Source organism: Rutidosis leptorrhynchoides, chromosome 6 (assembly GCF_046630445.1).
Source record: "Rutidosis leptorrhynchoides isolate AG116_Rl617_1_P2 chromosome 6, CSIRO_AGI_Rlap_v1, whole genome shotgun sequence".
NCBI lineage: Eukaryota > Viridiplantae > Streptophyta > Magnoliopsida > Asterales > Asteraceae > Rutidosis > Rutidosis leptorrhynchoides.
The window spans coordinates 186,901,623-186,924,135 of NC_092338.1; the positions used below are offsets into that span (position 1 = coordinate 186,901,623).

The 22,513-nt window shown below is 33.2% G+C and overlaps 1 protein-coding gene across 1 annotated transcript in view; it reads left to right on the forward strand.

Annotated features, from left to right (window-relative positions):
• The window catches only part of LOC139854308 (uncharacterized), a 41,079-nt gene extending 19,292 nt beyond the window's left edge, over positions 1-21,787 (forward strand). Inside the window, exon 2 of the mRNA XM_071843619.1 lies at positions 21,096-21,787. Within this exon, the coding sequence (XP_071699720.1) occupies positions 21,096-21,787 (692 nt within the window). The remainder of the gene's footprint in view (positions 1-21,095) is intronic.
• Positions 21,788-22,513: the final 726 nt, after the last annotated feature.

Consider the following 22,513-nt stretch of genomic DNA (forward strand, 5'->3'; position numbering starts at 1 on the left):
GTACGTAATTTTCCATAGGAACGTAATAATAACATTCCCATGTTGAGTGATAATCTCCACAGATTTCACAACCAGTTATTGTTTCGTCATTTGTGATCCAAGATTGACTGAACGAATTGTCATCAACACTCGGTTGAGAGTATTGATTTAATTGATTTTGGAGTTCAAAAAGAGTTTCCAAGGCCTTGTTTTCTAGATTTTCCATTTTATTGCGACGGCCAAATTTTAGCTACAATGTGGTGCATTCACGAATTATCCTATTAGTTATAAAAAATAGAAAAACTTATCTAAGTTGTCCAATTAATAGACTTTTCTGATTTTTGCCCACGTTTCGAATAGCCAAAAGATGCAGCAGGTAGCCAGGACCCTTTAAATCGGAAGCCCACAACTAGCCACTAACAAATCCAACTATTACTACGAACCAGAAAAATGTCAACGTCCATTAATTTAACCACTTAAATAATTTTTCTTTCCGTTTGAGAATTAGATAAGAAGTAGAGAAAATTTCTAAGTCCTAGAAAACTAAAGCGTCGAGAAATAAGAAAGAAATAGATTGCGCGTCGAAAAGTGTCGAAAAAATAAAAAGGTAGAAAAATAGGCGTCGAAAAATAAAAATAAGAAAATAAAACGTCGGAACTTAAAAGTCTAAAAACTAAATCTAAAAAGTTGTGCCTAAAGGTATTAAGGCTTAGAAGCAATTCTATAGGAAATCCGCAATTACTTAAAGGCACTAAAATCTATTTAAAACTAAAGCGAAAAACGGCGTCGCAAAATTCTAAAGCACCTAAATCTTAGTCTAAGGAATAAGCACTTAAGGGATTTTACGGCAATGCCTAAAAATTCTAGAAATAAAAATGAAACTACGGCAAAAACTAGACTTAAAACTAAGCACGAATGATAAAAATACAAAAATTACGCTAAAAATAAATAAAAAATACAAAATATAAAGGAAAATAAAAAGTTGATAAAATTATATATTTTTATAAAAATATTATTTTTATATTTATATTATAAAAGTATTAATTTAAATAAAATAAAACTAATTATAAGTAATAATAACTAATTAAAAACTGAAATATAATAATAATAAATAGATTAGGGTTTATAATAATAATAATAATAAAATCCGTAATAAATGCGAAATTAGGGTAGAATGGTGGCCTGTCAGAAGACCTCATGCGACTCGCATGAGGTTCAGTTGAAATATCATGCGACTCGCATGGTGTTCGGATCCAGGCCAAAAGTTGGGCTGCTACAGTACCTTGGCCCGATTACTTATTTTTTTTTTTTTCTGTTTTTCTATTTTTTAATTTTTCTGTTTTAAAATTTAATATAAAATATTTATATAGTTTAAATAAAAACTTATATTTTTATAAAACTAAAAATAGAAATATTTGATAATTTTGTAAATAAAAATCTTAAAAATATATATAAGTATATTTTTTTTTCGGTTTTAAATTTTTTTTTTTTTTTTTTTTTTAGATTTTATATTGTTTTTCTAAAAATGTAAATAAATATTTCGCCGACTCCCCGGCAGCGGCGCCAAAAACTTGATGTGTGTAGCGTGGGGGTACGTGATAGTACTATATTTTACTACGAAATACGTTACAAATTACACAAGTTTTAATTATTTATTTATCGAGTGGGATATACCTAAACCTTGCTACAACACAATAGGCAGTGTACCTAGTCGCGAAGTAGTATAGTTTTTAGTAAGTCCGGTTCGTTCCACAGGGAGACGGGCTTATGAAACACTTTATTTTTATATAACAATATATAAATATAAATATAAAAAGGGGGGTTTTACCGTTTAATGACCGGTTTGTCGATTTTATATTTTAAAGTCACAATTAAAAGCTAATGCAAAATATTAAAAATAACTAAAAACTTAATTTAAAGAGTAAAGTAAATGACGATAATTAAAATGACAGAAATTAAAGTGCGAAAATTAAAAGTGCAATTAAATATGAAATAAAAGGGATTATGCTTATTTAAACTTCCATAATCATGATGTTCGGCGTATTAATTTTAGTTTTATGCCCATGGGTTAATTGTCCTTTGTCCTGGATTATTTAATATGTCCGTCTGGTTTTTGTCCATAACAGTCCATCAGTCATAAATATAAAGTGCGAGTGTCCTCGTCAAATTATCCTTATACCCGAAGTTAAATATTCCAACTAATTGGGGATTCGAATTGTAACAAGGTTTTAATACTTTGTTTAATGAATACACCAGGTTATCGACTGCGTGTAAACCAAGGTTTTACTACTTTGTTAGCAATTACACCAATTACCCTTGAATGTAATTTCACCCCTGTTTTAATTATTCTAGTGGCTATTAATCCATTCCCGTGTCCGGTTAAATGAACGATTATTCGTACATATAAATACCCCGCCCATCGTGTCCGATTGAGTGTATATGGTAATTTATAGGGACGCCCAATTGTAAATCTTTATATTAACATTAACAAACTTTCATTTAGTTAAACAAATATAAAGCCCATTAATAGCCCATAGTCTAATTTCCACAAGTGTCGTTCTTTTGTCCAAACCCCAATTAAGGTACAAAGCCCAATAACCCCGTCTTTAATATTTAGTCCAACATCATGATTACTTTGGCTCAAATAAGCATAATAATAACTTAAGTACGAGACATTAATTTAAAAAGAAGAACATAGCTTACATTGATTATTTATCGCGTAGTGTTACACGGACAGAGCTCCGACTTTAAAACCCGTAAAATAACCTTTACATAACCCGAACTAATCTAATATAAAACTACACTATACTATATATATTATATATTTATTTATTACAGAGTATTATTATTATTATGTGTGTGTCTGTTAAAAACGAACGAAAAACTGGCAATTTATAGAATGTGAGCTGATTCTGATCCTCATGCGACTCGCATGGGTTTATGCCTATTTGCCATGCGACTCGCATGGCCACGCTGGACAGCTCACATATCTTTTGTCTTCTTGTTCGTCGACATATTTATTAAATATATATAAAATATAAATAATTTTAATAATTATTTATATATTATATTATATTTATGTGCATAGTAGACTAGATATTTTTGGTCCATTGCGTCGGGCGTTTCTTCTTGGCTCGGGTCCCGGTTCCGGATTTTCGGACGTCCTTGCGTACTATTTTATATCGTGTACTTTGCGTTTCGTAACTTGTACTCTTGTTATTTTTAGACGTTCCTCATCAATAATTTGAACCATTTTAATTGTATCTTGTACATTTGAGCATTTTGGACCTTTCCGTCTTCAAATCTTCATTTTCGCCTTTTGTCTTCGCACTTATTTAATATAAACGAATATTACTTGGATATGGAACAATTACAACTAAAATCTTGTCATTTCGGAAGGATATTGATACTAAATATATGTTCATTTAGAGTACTATCAACCACAACCTGATCAAGATAAGGAAAAAGAACCGATAGTTGAAAAGGTTAATGAAGATAACATAGTTAAGGCTAAACCTTATGTTAAACCATACCAACCACCACTTCCTTACTCAAGTAAAATGAAAAAAGAAAAACTTGAAGCCGAGCAATCCAAATTCTTGGATATGTTTAAACAGATAAATGTAAATCTTTCTTTCATTGATGTGATTTCAGGAAAGCCTAGATATGCTAAATTCTTGAAAGATCTAATCACGAATAGAAATAAAATGGAAGAACTCTCGGCTGTTACTATGAATGCTAATTGTTCTGCAGTACTGTTGAATAAGATACCAGAAAAATTATCTGATCCAGGAAGTTTCACAATTCCATGTTTTCTGGGTAGTCTTAGTTTAATAGAAGCATTAGCAGACTTAGGTGCTAGTATAAATTTAATGCCGTATTCACTATACACTAAACTAGACCTTAGAGAATTGAAACCAACAAGAATAAGTATACAACTAGCCGATCGATCAATAAAATATCCTAGAGGGATAATGGAGAATATGCTAGTTAAAGTTGGTACTTTAGTATTTCCAGTAGATTTTGTTGTTCTGGACATGGAAGAAGATTCTCAAGTTCCTCTCATATTAGGAAGACCATTCTTAAACACGGCTAAAGCAATGATAGACGTGTTTGGTAAAAAATTGACCCTAAGTATAGAGGACGAGAGTGTTACCTTTTCAGTTGATAGAGCAATGCAACAACCGCAATCTGCAGATGATACATGTTATTATATTCAAACTATAGATTCACATGCAAAATTGTTAGAAGAATTTCCAGAATTACAAGGAACAGGAGAATGTTCTTTAGGAGAAGGAACTGAACCAATTGATGAAGTTGAAATGTTAGCTACACTAATAGCTAATGGATATGAACCAACAACAGAAGAAATTCAAATGCTAAAAGAAGAAGACAGAAATCGATATAAATCATCGATAGAAGAACCACCGACATTAGAGTTAAAGCCACTTCCAAACCATTTGGAATACGCTTATTTACATGGTGAATCTGAATTACCTGTAATAATATCGTCTTCTCTTACTGAAAATGAAAAATCACAACTCATTTCTGTGTTGAAAGCTCATAAACCAGCTATTGCATGGAAGATTCATGATATTAAAGGAATAAGTCCTTCGTATTGCACACATAAAATCCTTATGGAAGAAGGTCATAAAATGTATGTGCAACGCCAACGAAGACTTAATCCTAATATGCAAGATGTTGTTAAAAAAGAAATAATTAAACTGCTAGATGTAGGTTTAATTTATCCAATTTCTGATAGTCCATGGTTAAGCCCAGTTCAATGCGTGCCTAAGAAGGGTGGCATAACTGTCATTACAATTGAGAAAAATGAGCTTATTCCTACTAGGACTGTAACAGGATGGCGTGTATGTATTGATTATAGAAAATTAAATGACGCCACCAGAAAAGATCACTTTCCCTTACCTTTTATTGATCAAATGTTGGAAAGATTAGCCGAAAATAGTTACTATTGTTTTCTTGATGGTTTTTCCGGATATTTTCAAATTCCAATAGCACCCGAAGATCAAGAGAAAACCACATTCACGTGCCCTTATGGTACTTTTGCTTACAAACGCATGCCATTTGGACTTTGCAACACCCCTGCAACCTTTCAAAGGTGCATGATGGCGATTTTTCACGACATGATACAAGAATGCATGGAAGTTTTCATGGATGACTTTTCAGTCTTCGGTGATACTTTTGAATCATGTCTAGTTAATCTGGAACGAATGCTTATTAGATGCGAACAATCAAATCTAGTACTTAATTGGGAGAAATGCCATTTCATGGTTAAAGAAGGCATCGTTCTTGGTCATAAAATTTCAAAGGAAGGAATTGAAGTGGATAGAGCTAAAGTAGATGTAATTGCTAAACTTCCACATCCCACCAATGTTAGAGGAGTTAGGAGTTTTCTAGGGCATGCCGGTTTTTACCGACGTTTCATAAAAGATTTTTCTAAAATTGCCACTCCTATGAATAAACTCATAGAAAAAGATGCTCCATTCATCTTTTCAGATGAATGCATCAAATCTTTTAATATTCTTAAAGAGAAACTCACTAATGCGCCGATCATGATAACACCAAATTGGAATCTACCGTTTGAACTTATGTGCGATGCAAGTGATTTTGCAATGGGAGCCGTTTTAGGACAAAGGATTGAAAAACGATTTCAACCTATATATTATGCTAGTAAGACATTACAAGGAGCACAAACGAATTACACAACTACTGAAAAAGAACTCCTTGCTATTGTCTTTTCTTTTGACAAATTTCGTTCATATCTCGTTCTAGCAAAAACGGTGGTCTATACCGACCATTCTGCTCTTAGATACCTATTTTCGAAACAAGATGCCAAACCAAGATTAATCCGTTGGATCTTACTCTTACAAGAGTTCGATATTGAAATCCGAGATAAAAGAGGAGCAGAAAATCTCACCGCTGATCATCTTTCTCGTCTTGAAAATCCCGAATTAGAAGTTCTAAATGAATCGACCATACAAGACAACTTTCCTGATGAATATCTATTGAAGATAGATTATAATGAAATTCCATGGTTTGCAGACTATGCAAACTACTTAGTATGTAGATTCCTTGAAAAAGGATTATCGTACCAAAAATGAAAAAAATTCTTCAGTGATATAAAACATTATTTCTGGGAAGATCCACATCTGTTTAAAAGTTGTCCAGATGGAATAATACGCCGATGTGTATTCGGAGATGAAGCTAGTAAAATTTTAAACCATTGTCACACAGGACCAACAGGAGGGCACTATGGGCCTCAACTAACAGCAAGAAAAGTTTATGATGCTGGATTCTATTGGCCTACAATTTACAAAGATGCACACCTTCTTTGCAAATCCTATGATGCTTGTCAAAGGGCCGGAAAAATAAGTCAACGTAATGAAATGCCACAAAATGTCATTCAAGTATGCGAAGTATTTGACATTTGGGGTATTGACTTTATGGGTCCATTTCCAAAATCTCATAATAATCTCTATATTCTCGTAGCCATTTATTATGTATCTAAATGGGCGGAAGCACAAGCTCTCCCAACTAACGATGCACGAGTTGTAGTCAACTTTTTAAAACATCTTTTTGCAAGGTTTGGAACACCGAAAGCTTTAATAAGTGATCGGGGAACTCATTTCTGTAATAATCAACTTGAGAAATTTCTTAAAAGATATGGAGTAACTCATAAAATCTCCACCGCATATCATCCACAAACAAGTGGACAAGTTGAAAATACTAACCGAGCTTTAAAATGTATTCTAGAAAAAACCGTAGGATCAAATCCGAAGGAATGGTCCATTAAGTTGGAGGATGCACTCTGGGCTTTTAGAACAGCCTACAAAACTCCAATTGGAACCACACCTTTTAGACTCGTTTATGGAAAAGCATGTCATCTTCCAGTAGAAATTGAACACAAAGCATTTTGGGCTTTGAAGACATGTAAACTTGATTTACATGAAGCTGGACGTCTACGGTTAAGTCAACTAAACGAATTAGAAGAATTAAGACATGAAATATACGAAAATTCGTTAATCTATAAAGAAAGAACGAAGAAATGGCATGATAAAAGAATCAGAAGTTTAAAAGAATTTAAAGAAGGAGACAGAGTTCTTCTTTTCAATTCACGACTCAAGCTATTTCCTGGAAAATTGAAATCAAGATGGTCTGGACCATTCATAGTCAAAAGAGTTTTCCCATACGGAATGATAGAATTAATAAATTCAAATGGAATTGAATTTAAAGTTAATGGTCACAGAGTTAAACATTACATAGATAGTCCGATGGAAGTCGACAACGAAGTTAATCACAATTTCGATACCACAGCTAACTAAGTGTGGGGAGAATCAAGTCTTTTAAGGATTTTATGTATTTCTGTTAGAGTTAGATTTTCTGTTTTTGTGTAGTTCTCGAAAATGAAACCCGAATGGTCTTTCCCTAGCAGACCCTAAAGAACTAGTCTTCTCCCCCCATTCTGAATTTTTATTTTTTTTAGGTTTTTACGAAATGAAGACTTCCTGTGAACTAAACCATGGTCTAATGCTACACGCTTTGATCACTAAACATAATAATGACACACTTCCGAGTGAAATAGTATCAGTAATCAGAGAAAGATTGGACGGAGTAAGAAAAGAATCCAGATGCGAAGATAATAAGTTACAATTTGGTAAAGGAAAATCAAAATCCGCAGCGAAAAGAAGAGCACGACACCTAGAAAGATGTCACAAATGCGGAAAATGGTCACATGGAGGTAAATGTTCAAATAATCAAACCTATTCAAACACTGAATTTGTTACTTTATGCAGAGACGGACCGTTCATATGTTTAGAAGAAAAAACACTGAATGCTCGAGGTTACGCCTATGTAGTCATGGAAAATCAATTAAACTGACTATCTTATGAATGGGATAGATGATATCACTAAGAATACTATCTCACAGGTAAGTCTGTACAGTTTTTATTTTTATTTTTATTTTTAACCTTTTGATAATAAACGCTAATTTGTTCGCTATAAAGTATTAAATTGGTATTGAATAAAATTAAGTTTGGCGACCGAAATTATTGATATCATAAAAAAATTTATTACATCACTGCAAAATTTAACGTTTATTCTTAAGGTATAAATATCTTTAATCAATCAACCCAAAATATTTCAAAAATTTGTCATGAGTTAAATTAGGTCATGGAACCGAAATTACTTTACCGAAAAGAGGGGCGCATATTTTTGATAATATTTGATTGATTAAAGTGGGAGAAAAGACCAAAAAGATTTTTAATTTTATTTTTACCATGTTTTTAAAATTAATAAATTAGTATTAAAAAAAAATTATTGTAAACTTTTTAAATCAATATATTTAAAATTGTAAATATTTGAAAAATTAATCTTTTTAATATAAGTTTGTATGTATAAAAACAAAAATATAATATAAGTTTGGTGTGAATTTATAATATGAATTTTTAATTAAGTTTGGTGTGAATTTTTAATTTTATGCATTTTAAATTTAAGTTTGGTGTGAATTTAAAAACAAAAATTTACTTTATTTTGCTAAGTTAAAAATATGATTTTTAAAATTCGTCGTAAGTTGAAGACTAGGTCTTTGAACCGAAATTGCTTTACCCGAGGGAGGGACGAGAACTTTTATTATCATTATTTTTAATCTTATTGAATTAAAGTATGCCAAAAACATTAAAAAAACCCAAAAATCTTAGCTTTTAAAACAATCGCTACAAAAAGACAAATTTTAAAATTTTGTCGAAGGACGGACTTGGACATCGTTCCGAAACGACCTCGTCCTAAATAACAAGGGAAACAAAATTTTAAAATTAATTAATTAATTGTTTTATAAGATAAGGTTTTTACAACAAAAAAAAAAAAAAAACAAACACCGCGACTCGTGGAGTTTGTAAGGGTCAAACACCGCAAGTCGCGGGGGACCGAAATTACAGAAAAAAATTAAAAAGGGCCGAACAGCTCAGTTGCACACACCCACAACTCATTTTACTGCGAAAACAAACGAAAAAAACTCTCAATTTCGTAATTTTTAGCCGTTTTTCATCAAATCTTTTACTAAAATCATGTTGAGAAGGATGCTATCAAGGAATTACTCAAGAAAAACGGTAAATTTCTACACCAAAACACCATTTAATCCGAAAATTAGTGTTCTTGAGCAATTTTATACCCAATTCGATTTTGATGCTTTTTAGTGTAATTATGCTTAAATTGTTTATGTATTATGCTTGTATAACCTAGATTGATGCTATTTAACATGATTAGAAGTCTTAAACTTCAAATTTTGAGTAATCTAGGGTTTGTGTTCTTGAGCAAATTTGGGGCTTTTTGATATAAACAGGTTATGGCCGATTTTTGTCATGAATTATTGCTAAATTAAGTAGTGTAACATGTTTAGATAGTTAAATGATCCAAACTTTGAGCCTAAACATGATTTTTGAGAATTAAAGTGGACTTTTTCAAGTCTAAAATTCATGAATTTGATTTTTGAGAGATAATGTCATTTGAAACTTGTTTAATTGCTAGTAATGATTATTTTGACATGTTATTTGAGTTGAATGCTTATGAACTTGGCGAACATTTTCATATATGCTTATTTGAAAAAGTGTAGATTTGATAAAAATATGAAAATGAGCATAAGTTTGATATAAATTGGACATGTCATTGTAATTATTTTGATTGATGATTTTGCTGACACTAATGCATATTTGGATGCACAAAAATTGTGTTTGATGTGTTTTGCAGACTGAAAGGGGTGAATCTTCATCCCAAGCTCGCAATGCTCCTCCTGAGAATGCGGAACAACAGGATGTTGATAGCTATTATAAACAAGATATACCTCATCCAGTTATGACATTTTCAGATATGCACTTGGAAGATTTGCACCCGAACTTGAGATTTGACAGACGTTGGATAGATTATCCAAAATACCAAAGGGGCTTGCATACTCTTCATTCTAAAGCTGTTGAAGTACCTAGGGTAATAGAATGAGCACCGTTAGAAGCTGTAGAATTAGCTGGGCCAATTAGAGAATTACTTACACAGAGGTATGGTAATTCTACTTTTAACGATTGGGTACGTTTATTCAACATGCGTAGACCTGTATATAAAGTATGGTGTGAAGAATTATTGTGTAGTATAGAAATAAATGATCGGGTAGCTAGTTTAACCGATCGATCTTTATTTAGATTTTTGTTAGGAGGTTCGATGCGCCACATGTCTCTACTAGACATGGCTCAGGCCTTACGTATATATACGCCCGAGGAGTTAGCATCTGCCGATTGTAGAGGGTTGATATTGAACGGTAGGAAAATTGATGAAAATTTTGATACGCATGGTGTATGGAGTCAAATGACTAGCCATCACCGATTTAAAGGGGGAAATTACTCTTATTTGGATATAGATAGAGCAGAGTTAAGAGTAATTCATAGGATTTTAGCCAATTCGATTACACAACGAGGTAAGAATAAGGAAAAGGTAAATGAACAGGATTTGTTTTACCACATGTGTATTCGAGACCCACAAAGCGCTGTAAGTATACCTTATTGTGTGGGTTATTATTTATCAGCTATGGTTAGGGGGATGAGACCGCATAGCATAATAGGATGTGGTATATTTATTACATTAATTGCTGAGTATCTCAATGTGGATATAAGTCGGGGGGGATTATTAGTCGAAGAACCAGAACCCCGCGATACAATAGGTTTAAATGTATACCATGGTGCGAAGGTTTTAAAGAGGCGAAATAACGCCGCAGTACGATATAATGGTAGACATCCACAGGTTGAGAGAAACCAACAGCCAGGTAATGTGGGAAGGGGGAAATGAAATGACAGAAATGCAAAGGTTTATAGCTTCACAAGAGTATGAAAATGCTAGACATAGAGCATTTGAAGATTGGCAAGTTCATCAAAACCAAATCATAGCTCATTGCCAACATGTAGGTAGAAACTATATTCCTACTCCATCGCCCGTATTTCCTCCCTGGTCTATAGAGATGCAACCACCGTATCCTACGTATAACCCAGCCGAAGCATTCTATAACACATACGGTTATGCATGGAACCCCTACTGGTATCAGTATTATCCCTAGTCTACTTAGTTTTATTTATTTTATAATTTGTAATGTTGATACATTTAATACTTCTGTTAATATTGTAATAGTTTTTATAATTTTCTAACTTTTATTATTAGATTTTAATAATTTTTGAATGTGGGGTAATATACCAAACTTCAAAAATATGTATAAATGTTTGCAGTTTATCTTATGTACACAACAGGGTAAAACAACGCATTTTCAAAGACTGGCATTAAGTTCAGCAAAAGCAACTAATTTTGACGACAAGATGCAAAATATATGTGAAATAACAACAAGACGGAATGAACAAATGATGTGCATCATTTATCATTCAACACAAACAACAATATGTTTGGAAACTTTGGTAAAATTTAATCATTTCTACGCTAATCACCCTCAATAATTTAAATTGTTACTGATTTCTTGCAAATGAGGGCATTGCAAGATCTTAAGTGTGGGAAGGGGTTAAATTCTTTCGGATTTTTAAATTTTTTATCTTAAACACTTGGTTACCATTAAAAATACTAGTAACGTAGTAGTTGTATTAGAATCTAGTGCTCTCTGATAATAAAGAACAACCCTAGTCTTATATACTGACTACCCAATTCTAGTAAAAATTTTCAAAATTTTCAATTAAATGAACTCAAAATCATGTTTATACATATTTATGAACGATAAAACTAGGTGTTAACACCGAAATTATTGTTACCTCGGAAAGGACATAAATTGAGAAACAAACCAAAATGTTAAAATTCATTTAAAATGGAATAGAGGACAATAAAAAGGAAAATAAAAGCCAAGTGTGGGAAAAATTACCAAGTTATCTTAAACATATGTCACATATTTCTGTAACAAATAATTGAAGATACTTTTGCTTTGGACTAAACTAAACTGTTTTACCCGATGAAAGAAAAGAAGAGATGGATCTACACGATGAATCAATTCCATCGTTAAAAGGAAGTAAAGTCTTCCGAAAAAGAAACGCGCTTCTTGATTTAGGTCATGAAGTTGTCATCCAGACCAGCTGTAGGTTGATGAAAAATCTAGAAAAGTCATCTCTAAAATCAGCAGGAAATCCACAGACCTCAGCATCAAACAGGGTCGCCAAGTGGTCAGATTTATCCTAACCATGAGAAGGATTTATCTCGTACAATGGGAGGGGGGGCACCGTGCAAATTAGCTTGATAAGACTAATGAATCAGATCCCCAGAAAGGATAATCTCCTTAAAAGATCAAAAATCAGCTTTTAAGCCTGATATTACTCAATCCTTGTGATTGACCTTAAAGATTGAGAATTCAAACTCATGGAATTCAATGATATCTAAACTCGAGCTTGAACGAGAAAATATTTTGATCAAATTATAAACCGATTTGTTTTCTGAAAACCCATTTTCAATGCGTTCATTACCATTGAACGTAAAATCCTAGGAATTCATCTGGAATTCATTAGGTCATCTGAACCAAATCGGGTGTCAACCGTAAGAACGGTGGTTGCATAGCATGGTCGGAGACATGACCTTGTGCCAGACCGAAAAAATTATAGGATGATCTTACTATTGCTCCTACAAAGGATAGTACTAGCATCCGACACGTTTATAAACCATAATCAAAAGCAAGTCACGGGACATTGCCTTAACAGTTGCTTGTTCATCGCTTTCCTTTACAACCGGACGGTAGTTTGCCGAAAGGTAATATACGGGACAAGTGAACTGGACGTGTTGCTTTCCTAATACAAGGTTAGCAAGTGGGTGACACAAAACCACAAGTTTTGAGCTAAAATTTTCAAATCTGAAACCCACACAACCCACAAAAACAATTTGCAAACACCGGCGAAGGGTTATTCCTGAAAACTTATCTAGGGTAAAAGCTAGATTAAAATTTTCAAAAGATCAAATGTTTTCATAAAGATCCAATTTCCTTAAAGGATCTAAATTTTTATAGTCATGTGGGACTGTAAACCATATCGTTACTACCATTGTTTATACCGCCGTAAAGAAATCACTGATGTATAAAGTGTGAAGAATAAAGAAGTGATTCTAGTATTTCAAGACTATATTGCTTGAGGACAAGCAACGCTCAAGTGTGGGAATATTTGATAATGCTAAAAACGAACATATATTTCATAGCATTATTCCTCAAGAAACACAAGCTTTTAGTTGCAATTGTCCTATTTACAAGTGATATTCGTTTAAATAATAAAAGGTGAAGATAAAAGGCAGATTCGACGAATTGAAGATGCAAACGACTAAAAAGCTCAAAAGTACAAAAGACAATCAAAGAGGTTCCAATTATTGATAAGAAACGTCTCGAAAATACAAGAGTACAAGATTCAAAACGCAAAGTACAAGATATTAAATTGTACGCAAGGACGTTCGAAAATCCGAGACCGGGACCAGAGTCGACTCTCAACGCTCGACGCAATGGACTAAAAATTACAAGTCAACTATGCACATGAATATAATATAATATATAATTAATTCTTAAAATTAATATATATATTATAATATATTTAAAAATCGTCGGCAAACAAAGAGCCAAAGCTGGGTGAGCTGTAAAAACAAACTCCGCGACTCTCGGAGTTTGAAGGCAAAAAATGCCGCGAGTCGCGGAGCTCCCCTGGACGAAAATTCCTATAAAAGCCAGCGCAGTTCGACGTAAAATATCATCATATATCCATCCTCTCTATATCTATACGTAAATATTTATATTTATATTTTAATTTTAATTTTAATTTTAATCCTAATAATAAGGGTATGTTAGCGAATGTTGTAAGGGTGTAAGTCGAAATTCTGTCCGTGTAACGCTACGCTATTTTTAATCATTTTAAGTTATGTTCAACCTTTTTAATTTAATGTCTCGTAGCTAAGTTATTATTGTGCTTATTTAAAACGAAGTAATCATGATGTTGGGCTAATTACTAAAATTGGGTAATTGGGCTTTGTACCATAATTGAGGTTTGGACAAAAGAACGACACTTGTGGAAATTAGACTATGGGCTATTAATGGGCTTTATATTTGTTTAAATAAATGATAGTTTGTTAATTTTAATATAAAGATTTACAATTGGACGTCCCTATAAATAACCATATACACTCAATCGGACACGATGGGCAGGATATTTATATGTACGAATAATTGTTCATTTAACCGGACACGGGAATGGATTAATAGCCACTAGAATTATTAAAACAGGGGTGAAATTATGTACAAGGACACTTGGCATAATTGTTAACAAAGTATTAAAACCTTGGGTTACACGCAGTCGATAACCTGTTGTAATTATTAAACAAAGTATTAAAATCTTGTTACAGTTTAAGTCCCCAATTATTTGGAATATTTAACTTCGGGTATAAGGATAATTTGACGAGGATACTCGCACTTTATATTTATGACTGATGTACTGTTATGGACAAAAACCAGACGGACATATTAAATAATCCAGGATAAAGGACAATTAACCCATGGGCATAAAACTAAAATCAACACGTCAAACATCATGATTACGGAAGTTTAAATAAGCATAATTATTTTATTTCATATTTAATTTCCTTTATTTTATATTTAATTGCACTTCTAATTATCGCACTTTTATTTATTGTTATTGTATTTAATTGCACTTTTAATTATCGTACTTTTTAATTATCGCAATTTTATTTTATCGCACTTTTATTTATCGCAATTTCATTATTGTTATTTACTTTACGCTTTAAATTAAGTTATATTTATTTTTATTATTTTACATCAGGTTTTAACTGCGACTAAAGTTTTTAAAATCGACAAACCGGTCATTAAACGGTAAAAACCCCCTTTATCATAATAATATTACTTATATATATATTTGTATTTTTATAAAATAAAACTAATATAGCGTTAAGCTTTGTTTAAAGATTTTTTTTCCCTGTGGAACGAACCGGACTTACTAAAAACTACACTACTGTACGATTAGGTACACTGCCTATAAGTGTTGTAGCAAGGTTTAAGTATATCTATTCAATAAATAAATAAATATCTTGTGTAAAATTGTATCGTATTTAATAGTATTTCCTAGTAAAATTTAAGCTATTTTATATACACCTCGCATAACATCAACGGTACTGCTCGTTCATCAATTGCTTGAATGCCGACCACGGTAGTGCGTAAGCAGCATTTTGTCCTACCTGTTCATGATAGGTGTTCCACCACGTTAACGTAGTACCTATGAAGTTATGTGTAGTGTACTTAACTTTGTCCTCTTCAGTACACTTACTTATGGTAAACACCGATTCGACTTTCTCGGTCCACCATTTCAATCCAATTGGTCCTTCGGTTCCATCAAATTCCAAAGGTTTGCATGTAGTGAATTCTTTGTAGGAGCATCCTACACAATTTCTTGCGCCGTTAGCTGCATTGCTAGATTCAGAGTTATTGTTGGTATGTAGCGCAGCATGTACTGCGGCTATGTTTGCAGCAAGGAAAACACGGAAGTCTTCCTCGCTCATGTTCAAATTATGACGAGTCGCCGGTGCCATTTCCTTCAAAAATAGCCCAAAAGAATTAAGTTAATCATATAGAATTTTAAGAGTAGTCAATAGTATTTCATAGCATACTATGAACTTATTTATAAAAGCTTTTTCTTCATATTAGCGTTTTATAGTTTTTAATTTGGGTACTACCTACCCGTTAAGTTCATACTTAGTAGCTAATATACAATTCAACTACTACAATTCCATATGAAAACTGATTATAATAATATATCACATACAAATATTCTTCAAACTTACAACTTCGCTATATTACATATAACATGAAATATAGTACACTTTGATACAGGACAGTTTTGAAGAAAAAATCTAGTTAATACGCAAGTTGTTCAGCAAAGGAAATAAAGACACGTAATTCATAAGTCCAGAAACAAGTCATGCATTCTGGTTTTACTAAGATGACTTCCCATCCTTGGTCTTGTGGAAAATAACCGTTATGACCATTGGCTAGGCAGCATGTTGTAATGTCGTCAAAAGGACGAGGGTTTTGTAATGTCCAACAACCCCGTAATAATTTAAAAACCTTGTTTCTCACCGCAACTACTGAATCCGTCACTTGTGGGAAGGTTTTATTTAAAAGTTTCAATCCGATGTTCTTTTTCTCACTTTGGTAAGAAGCGAACAACACTAACCCGTAAGCATAACATGCTTCTTTATGTTGCATGTTAGAAGCTCTTTCTAATTCACCAAATCCTATGTTGGGATATGTTTAGTCAAAATAGGTTCTTAACCCGTAGCGTAACATTGCATTTGAGTTCCCCGCATTTAACGCTTTAAAGAAAACACGGCATAACTTACGGTCTCCCCAATGTGATATACCCCACCTATCAAAGGAAAGCCTTTTATAAACTAAGGCATTTCTGGAAAGTCTTTCAAATGTTTGACAAGTTAATTTTGCCATAATTAATTGTGCTGATGAATTCTGACTGACTCTAGACAAGATTTCCTCAATCATATCCTCTGGTAGATCTTCTAAAATATTCGGTTGTGTACCCTTAACATCCATTTTGTTTTTATACTGTAAAATAGACAAGGATTAGATTCGTAAAAGATAATTAACAAACAATACAAGCAATTTTTACATAGAACATAAAAGTACAAGCATACTACAATACATATAATACACAACATGATTACAACCCTCTAATCTGAATCACTGGTTTCTTCTTCTTCGAACTTGGTTCGTTTTCCTAATTTTCTAGGGATATATGGTGCTCCTCTAATACGAGCCGTTGTTTTCCACAATGGTTTAGAAAAACCTGGTGGTTTAGATGTTCCCGGGTCATTGTTACATTTTAGGAAATACGGATGTTGCCGATACATATAAAGTTCATCGAGGTTGGAATCGGGTTTCTCTATTTTTATACCTTTTCCCTTATTATTTTCTTTTGCATTATTAAATTGGGTCGAGGTAATTTCTATAACATCATCGAAATCCTCATCGGGATCCGATTCAACGGAAAATTGGTAATCTTCCCAATATTTTGCTTCCTCGGTAGAAACACCATCGACCATTATTAACTTTGATCCGTTGGTTGAGGATTTTCTTTTATTTAATCGATTTACTATAGGTATCATTATTTCTTCCTCCGGAACCTCTTCTTCTTCCGGTTCCTCCTCTTCCAATTCCTCCTCTTCCGGTTCCTCCTCTTCCGGTTCCTCCTCTTCTGGTTCCTCTTCTTCCGGTTCCTCTTCGGGAATTTGTTAATCTTCCCAACATATATTCGACTCTTCATTATTATTAGGTGAATCGATGGGATTTGTACTAGTGGTAGACATCTATCACACAATATCAAACACATTAAGAGGTTAATATATCACATAATATTTACATGTTAATAATATATAGTTTCCAACAAAAGTGTTAAGCAATCGTTTTTAAAGAAAACACGGTCGAAGTCCAGACTCACTAATGTATCCTAACAAACTCGATAAGACACACTAATGCAAATTTCAGGTTCTCTAAGACCAACGCTCGGATACCAACTGAAATATCCCGTTCATATCGATTATAAACGTTCCATATTAATTGATTTCGTTGCGAGGTTTTGACCTCTATATGAGACGTTTTTCAAAGACTGCATTCGTTTTTAAAACAAACCATAACCTTTATTTTATCGAAAAGGTTAAAAAGACACCACCTAGATTATCTAGAAATGATAATCTAAAAATATCACACTTACACACTACCAATACATATTGGTTTACAATATTAATATGTTACAATAAAATAAATCTCGAATGCAGTTTTAAACAATATTATACAAGCATGCTGACACCAAATCCTGTCCACATATTAGCATGCAACAGCGGAAGCTCTTAATAATCACCTGAGAATAAACATGCTTTAAACGTCAACAAAAATGTTGGTGAGTTATAGGTTTAACCTATATATTTATCAAATTGTAATAATAGACCACAAGATTTCATATTTCAATATACATCTCATACATAGAGATAAAAATCATTCATATGGTGAACACCTGGTAACCGACATTAACAAGATGCATATAAGAATATCCCCTATCATTCCGGGAAATCTATTGGACATGATAAAACAACATCGAAGTACTAAAGCATCCGCAACCATGGATGGGGTTCGTTAGGCCCAATAGATCTATCTTTAGGATTCGCGTCAATTAGTAGATCGGTTTACTAATTCATAGGTTACCAAGCAAAAAGGGGCATATTCAGCTTCGATCATTCACCCATATAATGTAGTTTCATTTACTTGTGTCTATTTCGTAAAATATTTATAAAATTGCATGTATTCTCGTCCCAAAATATTAGATTTTAAAAGTGGGACTATAACTCACTTTCACCGATTTTTACTTCGTCGGGAAGTAAGACTTGGCCACTGGTCGATTCATGAACCTATAACAAATATGTACATATATATCAAAGTATGTTCAAAATATATTTACAAAATTTTTAATACGTTTATGTTTTAAGTTTATTAAGTCAGCTGTCCTCGTTAGTAACCTACAACTAGTTGTCCACAATTAGATGTACAGAAATAAATCGATATATATTATCTTGAATCAATCCATGACCCATTGTATACACGTCTCAGGCTAGATCACAACTCAAAGTATAATCAACCTCAACCCTGTATAGCTAACTCAAACATTGCTGCATATAGAGTGTCTATGGTTGTTCCAAACAATATATATACATGGGTCGATATGATATGTCAAAACATTTGCATACGTGTCTATGGTATCCCAAGATTACATAATATATTAGAATACATGTATAATACAATATAAGTTAGCTAGGATATGATTTGTATAGAATTGTTGCAATATTTCCCGTAGCTAAAACAATCAAAAAATATCCAATCTTATTTTACCCATAACTTCTTCGTTTTAAATCCGTTTTGAGTGAATCAAATTGCTATGGTTTCATATTGAACTCTATTTTATGAATCTAAATTGAAAAAGTATAGGTTTACAGTCGGAAATATAAGTTACAAGTTGTTTTTGTAAGAGGTAGTCATTTCAGTCAAAAGAACGACGTCTTGATGACCATTTTAAAAAAATATACTTCCACTTTGAGTTTAACCATGATTTTTGGATATAGTTTCATGTTCATAAGAAAAATCATTTTCTCAGAAGAACAACTTTTAAATCAAAGTTTATCATAGTTTTTAATTATCAAACCCAAAACAGCCCGCGGTGTTACTACGACGGCGTATATCCGATTTTACGGTGTTTTTTCGTTCTTTCAGGTTTTAAATCATTAAGTTAGCATATCATATAGATATAGAACATGTGTTTAGTTGATTTTAAAATTCAAGTTAGAATGATTAACTTTTGTTTGCGAACAAATTTAGAATTAACTAAACTATGTTCTAGTGATTACAAGTTTAAACCTTCGAATAAGGTAGTTTTATATATATGAATCGAATGATGTTATGAACATCATTACTACCTCAAGTTTAGTAGGTAAACCTACTGGAAAACAAGTTCAAGTAAGATTTCCACTCGAAATAAGATTGTTATAGTTATAGAAATTGAATCAAAGTTTGAATATGAGTATTACCTTGTATTAAAAAGATATCTTACTGTAAATAAGAAAGATTTCTTGAGGTTGGATGATCATTTTACAAGATTGGAAGTAAGCTAGCAAACTTGGAAGTATTCTTGATTTTATGAAACTAGAACTTATAGAATTTATGAAGAACACTTAGAACTTGAAGATAGAACTTGAGAGAGATCAATTAGATGAAGAAAATTGAAGAATGAAAGTGTTTGTAGGTGTTTTTGGTCATTGGTATATGGATTAGATATAAAGGATGTGTAATTTTGTTTACATGTAAATAAGTCATGAAGGATTACGAATGTTTTTTTAATTTTATGAGATATTTTATGCTAGTTGCCAAATGATGGTTCCCACATGTGTTAGGTGACTCACATGGGCTGCTAAGAGCTGATCATTGGAGTGTATATACCAATAGTACATACATCTAAAAGCCGTGTATTGTACGAGTACGAATACGGGTGCATACGAGTAGAATTGTTGATGAAACTGAACGAGGATGTAATTGTAAGCATTTTTGTTAAGTAGAAGTATTTTGATAAGTGTCTTGAAGTCTTTCAAAAGTGTATGAATACATATTAAAAAACTACATGTATATACAGTTTAACTGAGTCGTTAAATCATCGTTAGTCGTTACATGTAAATGTTGTTTTGAAACCTTTAGGTTAATGATCTTGTTAAATGTTGTTCACCTATTGTTTATTATATCTAAAGATATGTTAAATTATTACATTATCATGATATTATGATATATTAATATATCTTAGTATGATATATATATACAGTTAAATGTTGTTACAACGATAATCGTTACATATATGTCTCGTTTAGAAATCATTAAGTTAGTAGTCTTGTTTTTACATATGTAGTTCATTGTTAATACACTTAATGACATGTTTACTTATCATTTATCATGATTAAACATAGTGTATCAATATCTTAATATGATTCATATGTATTTAGTAAGACGTTGTTATAACGATAATCGTTATATATATCGTTTCGAGTTTCTTAATTCAATAAACTCAATTTTATGTATATAACTCATTGTTAAAATACCTAATTAGATACTTACTTATCATAATATCATGTTAACTATATATATAATCATATATATGTCATCATATAGTTTTTACAAGTTTTAACGTTCGTGAATCACCGGTCAACTTGGGTGGTCAATTGTCTACTTGAAACTCATTTCAAATAATCAAGTCTTAACAAGTTTGATTGCTTAACAGGTTGGAAACATTTAATCATGCAAATATAGTTTTTAATTAATATATAATCATGGAAAAGTTCGGGTCACTACAGTAACCTACACGGTCATTAGCGCATATGCACCTCATGCGGGCCTTGGTGCAGCTGAAAAGAGACACTTTTGGGAATCTTTAGACGAGGTTGTGAGGATGTGACCCCGGACCATCGATTAATTATTGGTGAAGATCTAAATCGTCATATAGGAAAGGACGTCGAGGGCTATCCGGGTGCCCATGGGGGCTTTGGTTACGAAGTAAGAAATGAGGAAGGACTCTCTATTCTGGATTTTGCTGTTGCCCACGATTTGGTTGTGGCAAATTCGTTTTTCAAGAAAACGAATGCCCAGTTAGCAACTTTCCATAGCGGGGGTCACAATACCCAGATTGATTATTTGTTACTTCGCAGAGGGGATCTTAGGACATGTGGGGAGTGTAAGGCACTGACCGACTTGACATGCTCCTCCCAGCATAGACTGTTGGTCATGGATTTGGTTCTCCAGAGACGAGTCACCAAGAGTGTAAGGCCCGGCCAACCTAAAATCCTATGGAAGAAGTTGAACGGAGAGAAGGCAGAGACTTTTAAAACTTTGGTTGTCAAAAGAGTTGATGCAGAACTGGAAATGGTATTTCATAATGATGCGGATCAGATGTGGAATTTTCTGGCGTCCACCTTGAGAGAGGCAGTCAAGGAAGCCTTAGTTGTGGTAGTAGGAACATCGAGAGGACATAGGTCGGATAGAGAATCATGGTGGCTTAGTGACGAGGTTCAAAGCAAAGTCGCGCTTAAGCAACTAAGGTTTAGGGAGTTTTTCACGTGTCGGGAGGAGACTCCGGCGGGTAGAACTAGGGTTGAAGAGAGATATAAAGAAGAAAAAGAGAAGCTAAGAAGGCTGTAGCCCGTGCAAAAGAGAAGGCATATGAAGATTTGTATAGGAAACTAGACTCCAAAGAAGGAGCTAATGATATCTATAGGATAGCCAAAGCTAGGGAGCGAAGGCGCATGGACCTAGATAACATCAAGTTTATCAAAAATGAAGCTGGTCAAACCTTAGTAAAGGAAGACGAAATTCGGAAAAGATGGGAAGGGTATTTCTCATCTCTTTTCGCGGGTGGAAGACCTGAGCGTCACGAATATTCGTAAGACTCTGATATAGAACAATCTCAGAACAACATAGATGTGAGAGAATCAACCAAGAGGAAGTAATATTGGCCTTACGAAAGATGGGGAGAAATAAAGTTGTGGGACTGGACCAGATCCCCATTGAGGCGTGGCGGTGCCTCGGTGATGATGGTGTTAGGTGGTTGACTTGCCTTTTCAACATGACGTATAGAAGCTCTAAAATGCCTATGGAATGGAGAGTGAGTGAGATTATCCCCATCTATAAGAACAAGGGGGATGCTCAAATGTGCGGTAATTATAGAGGCATAAAACTACTTAGTCATACTATGAAACTCTGGGAGAGAGTGATTGAGACTAGACTTCGACGTGTTACGAATGTTTCAGAAAACCAATTTGGTTTCATGCCAGGACACTCTTCGATAGAGGTAATCCATATTATTAGGAACCTTATGGAGAAGTATAGAGAAAAACAAAAGAACCTTGAGATGGTTTTCTTAGACTT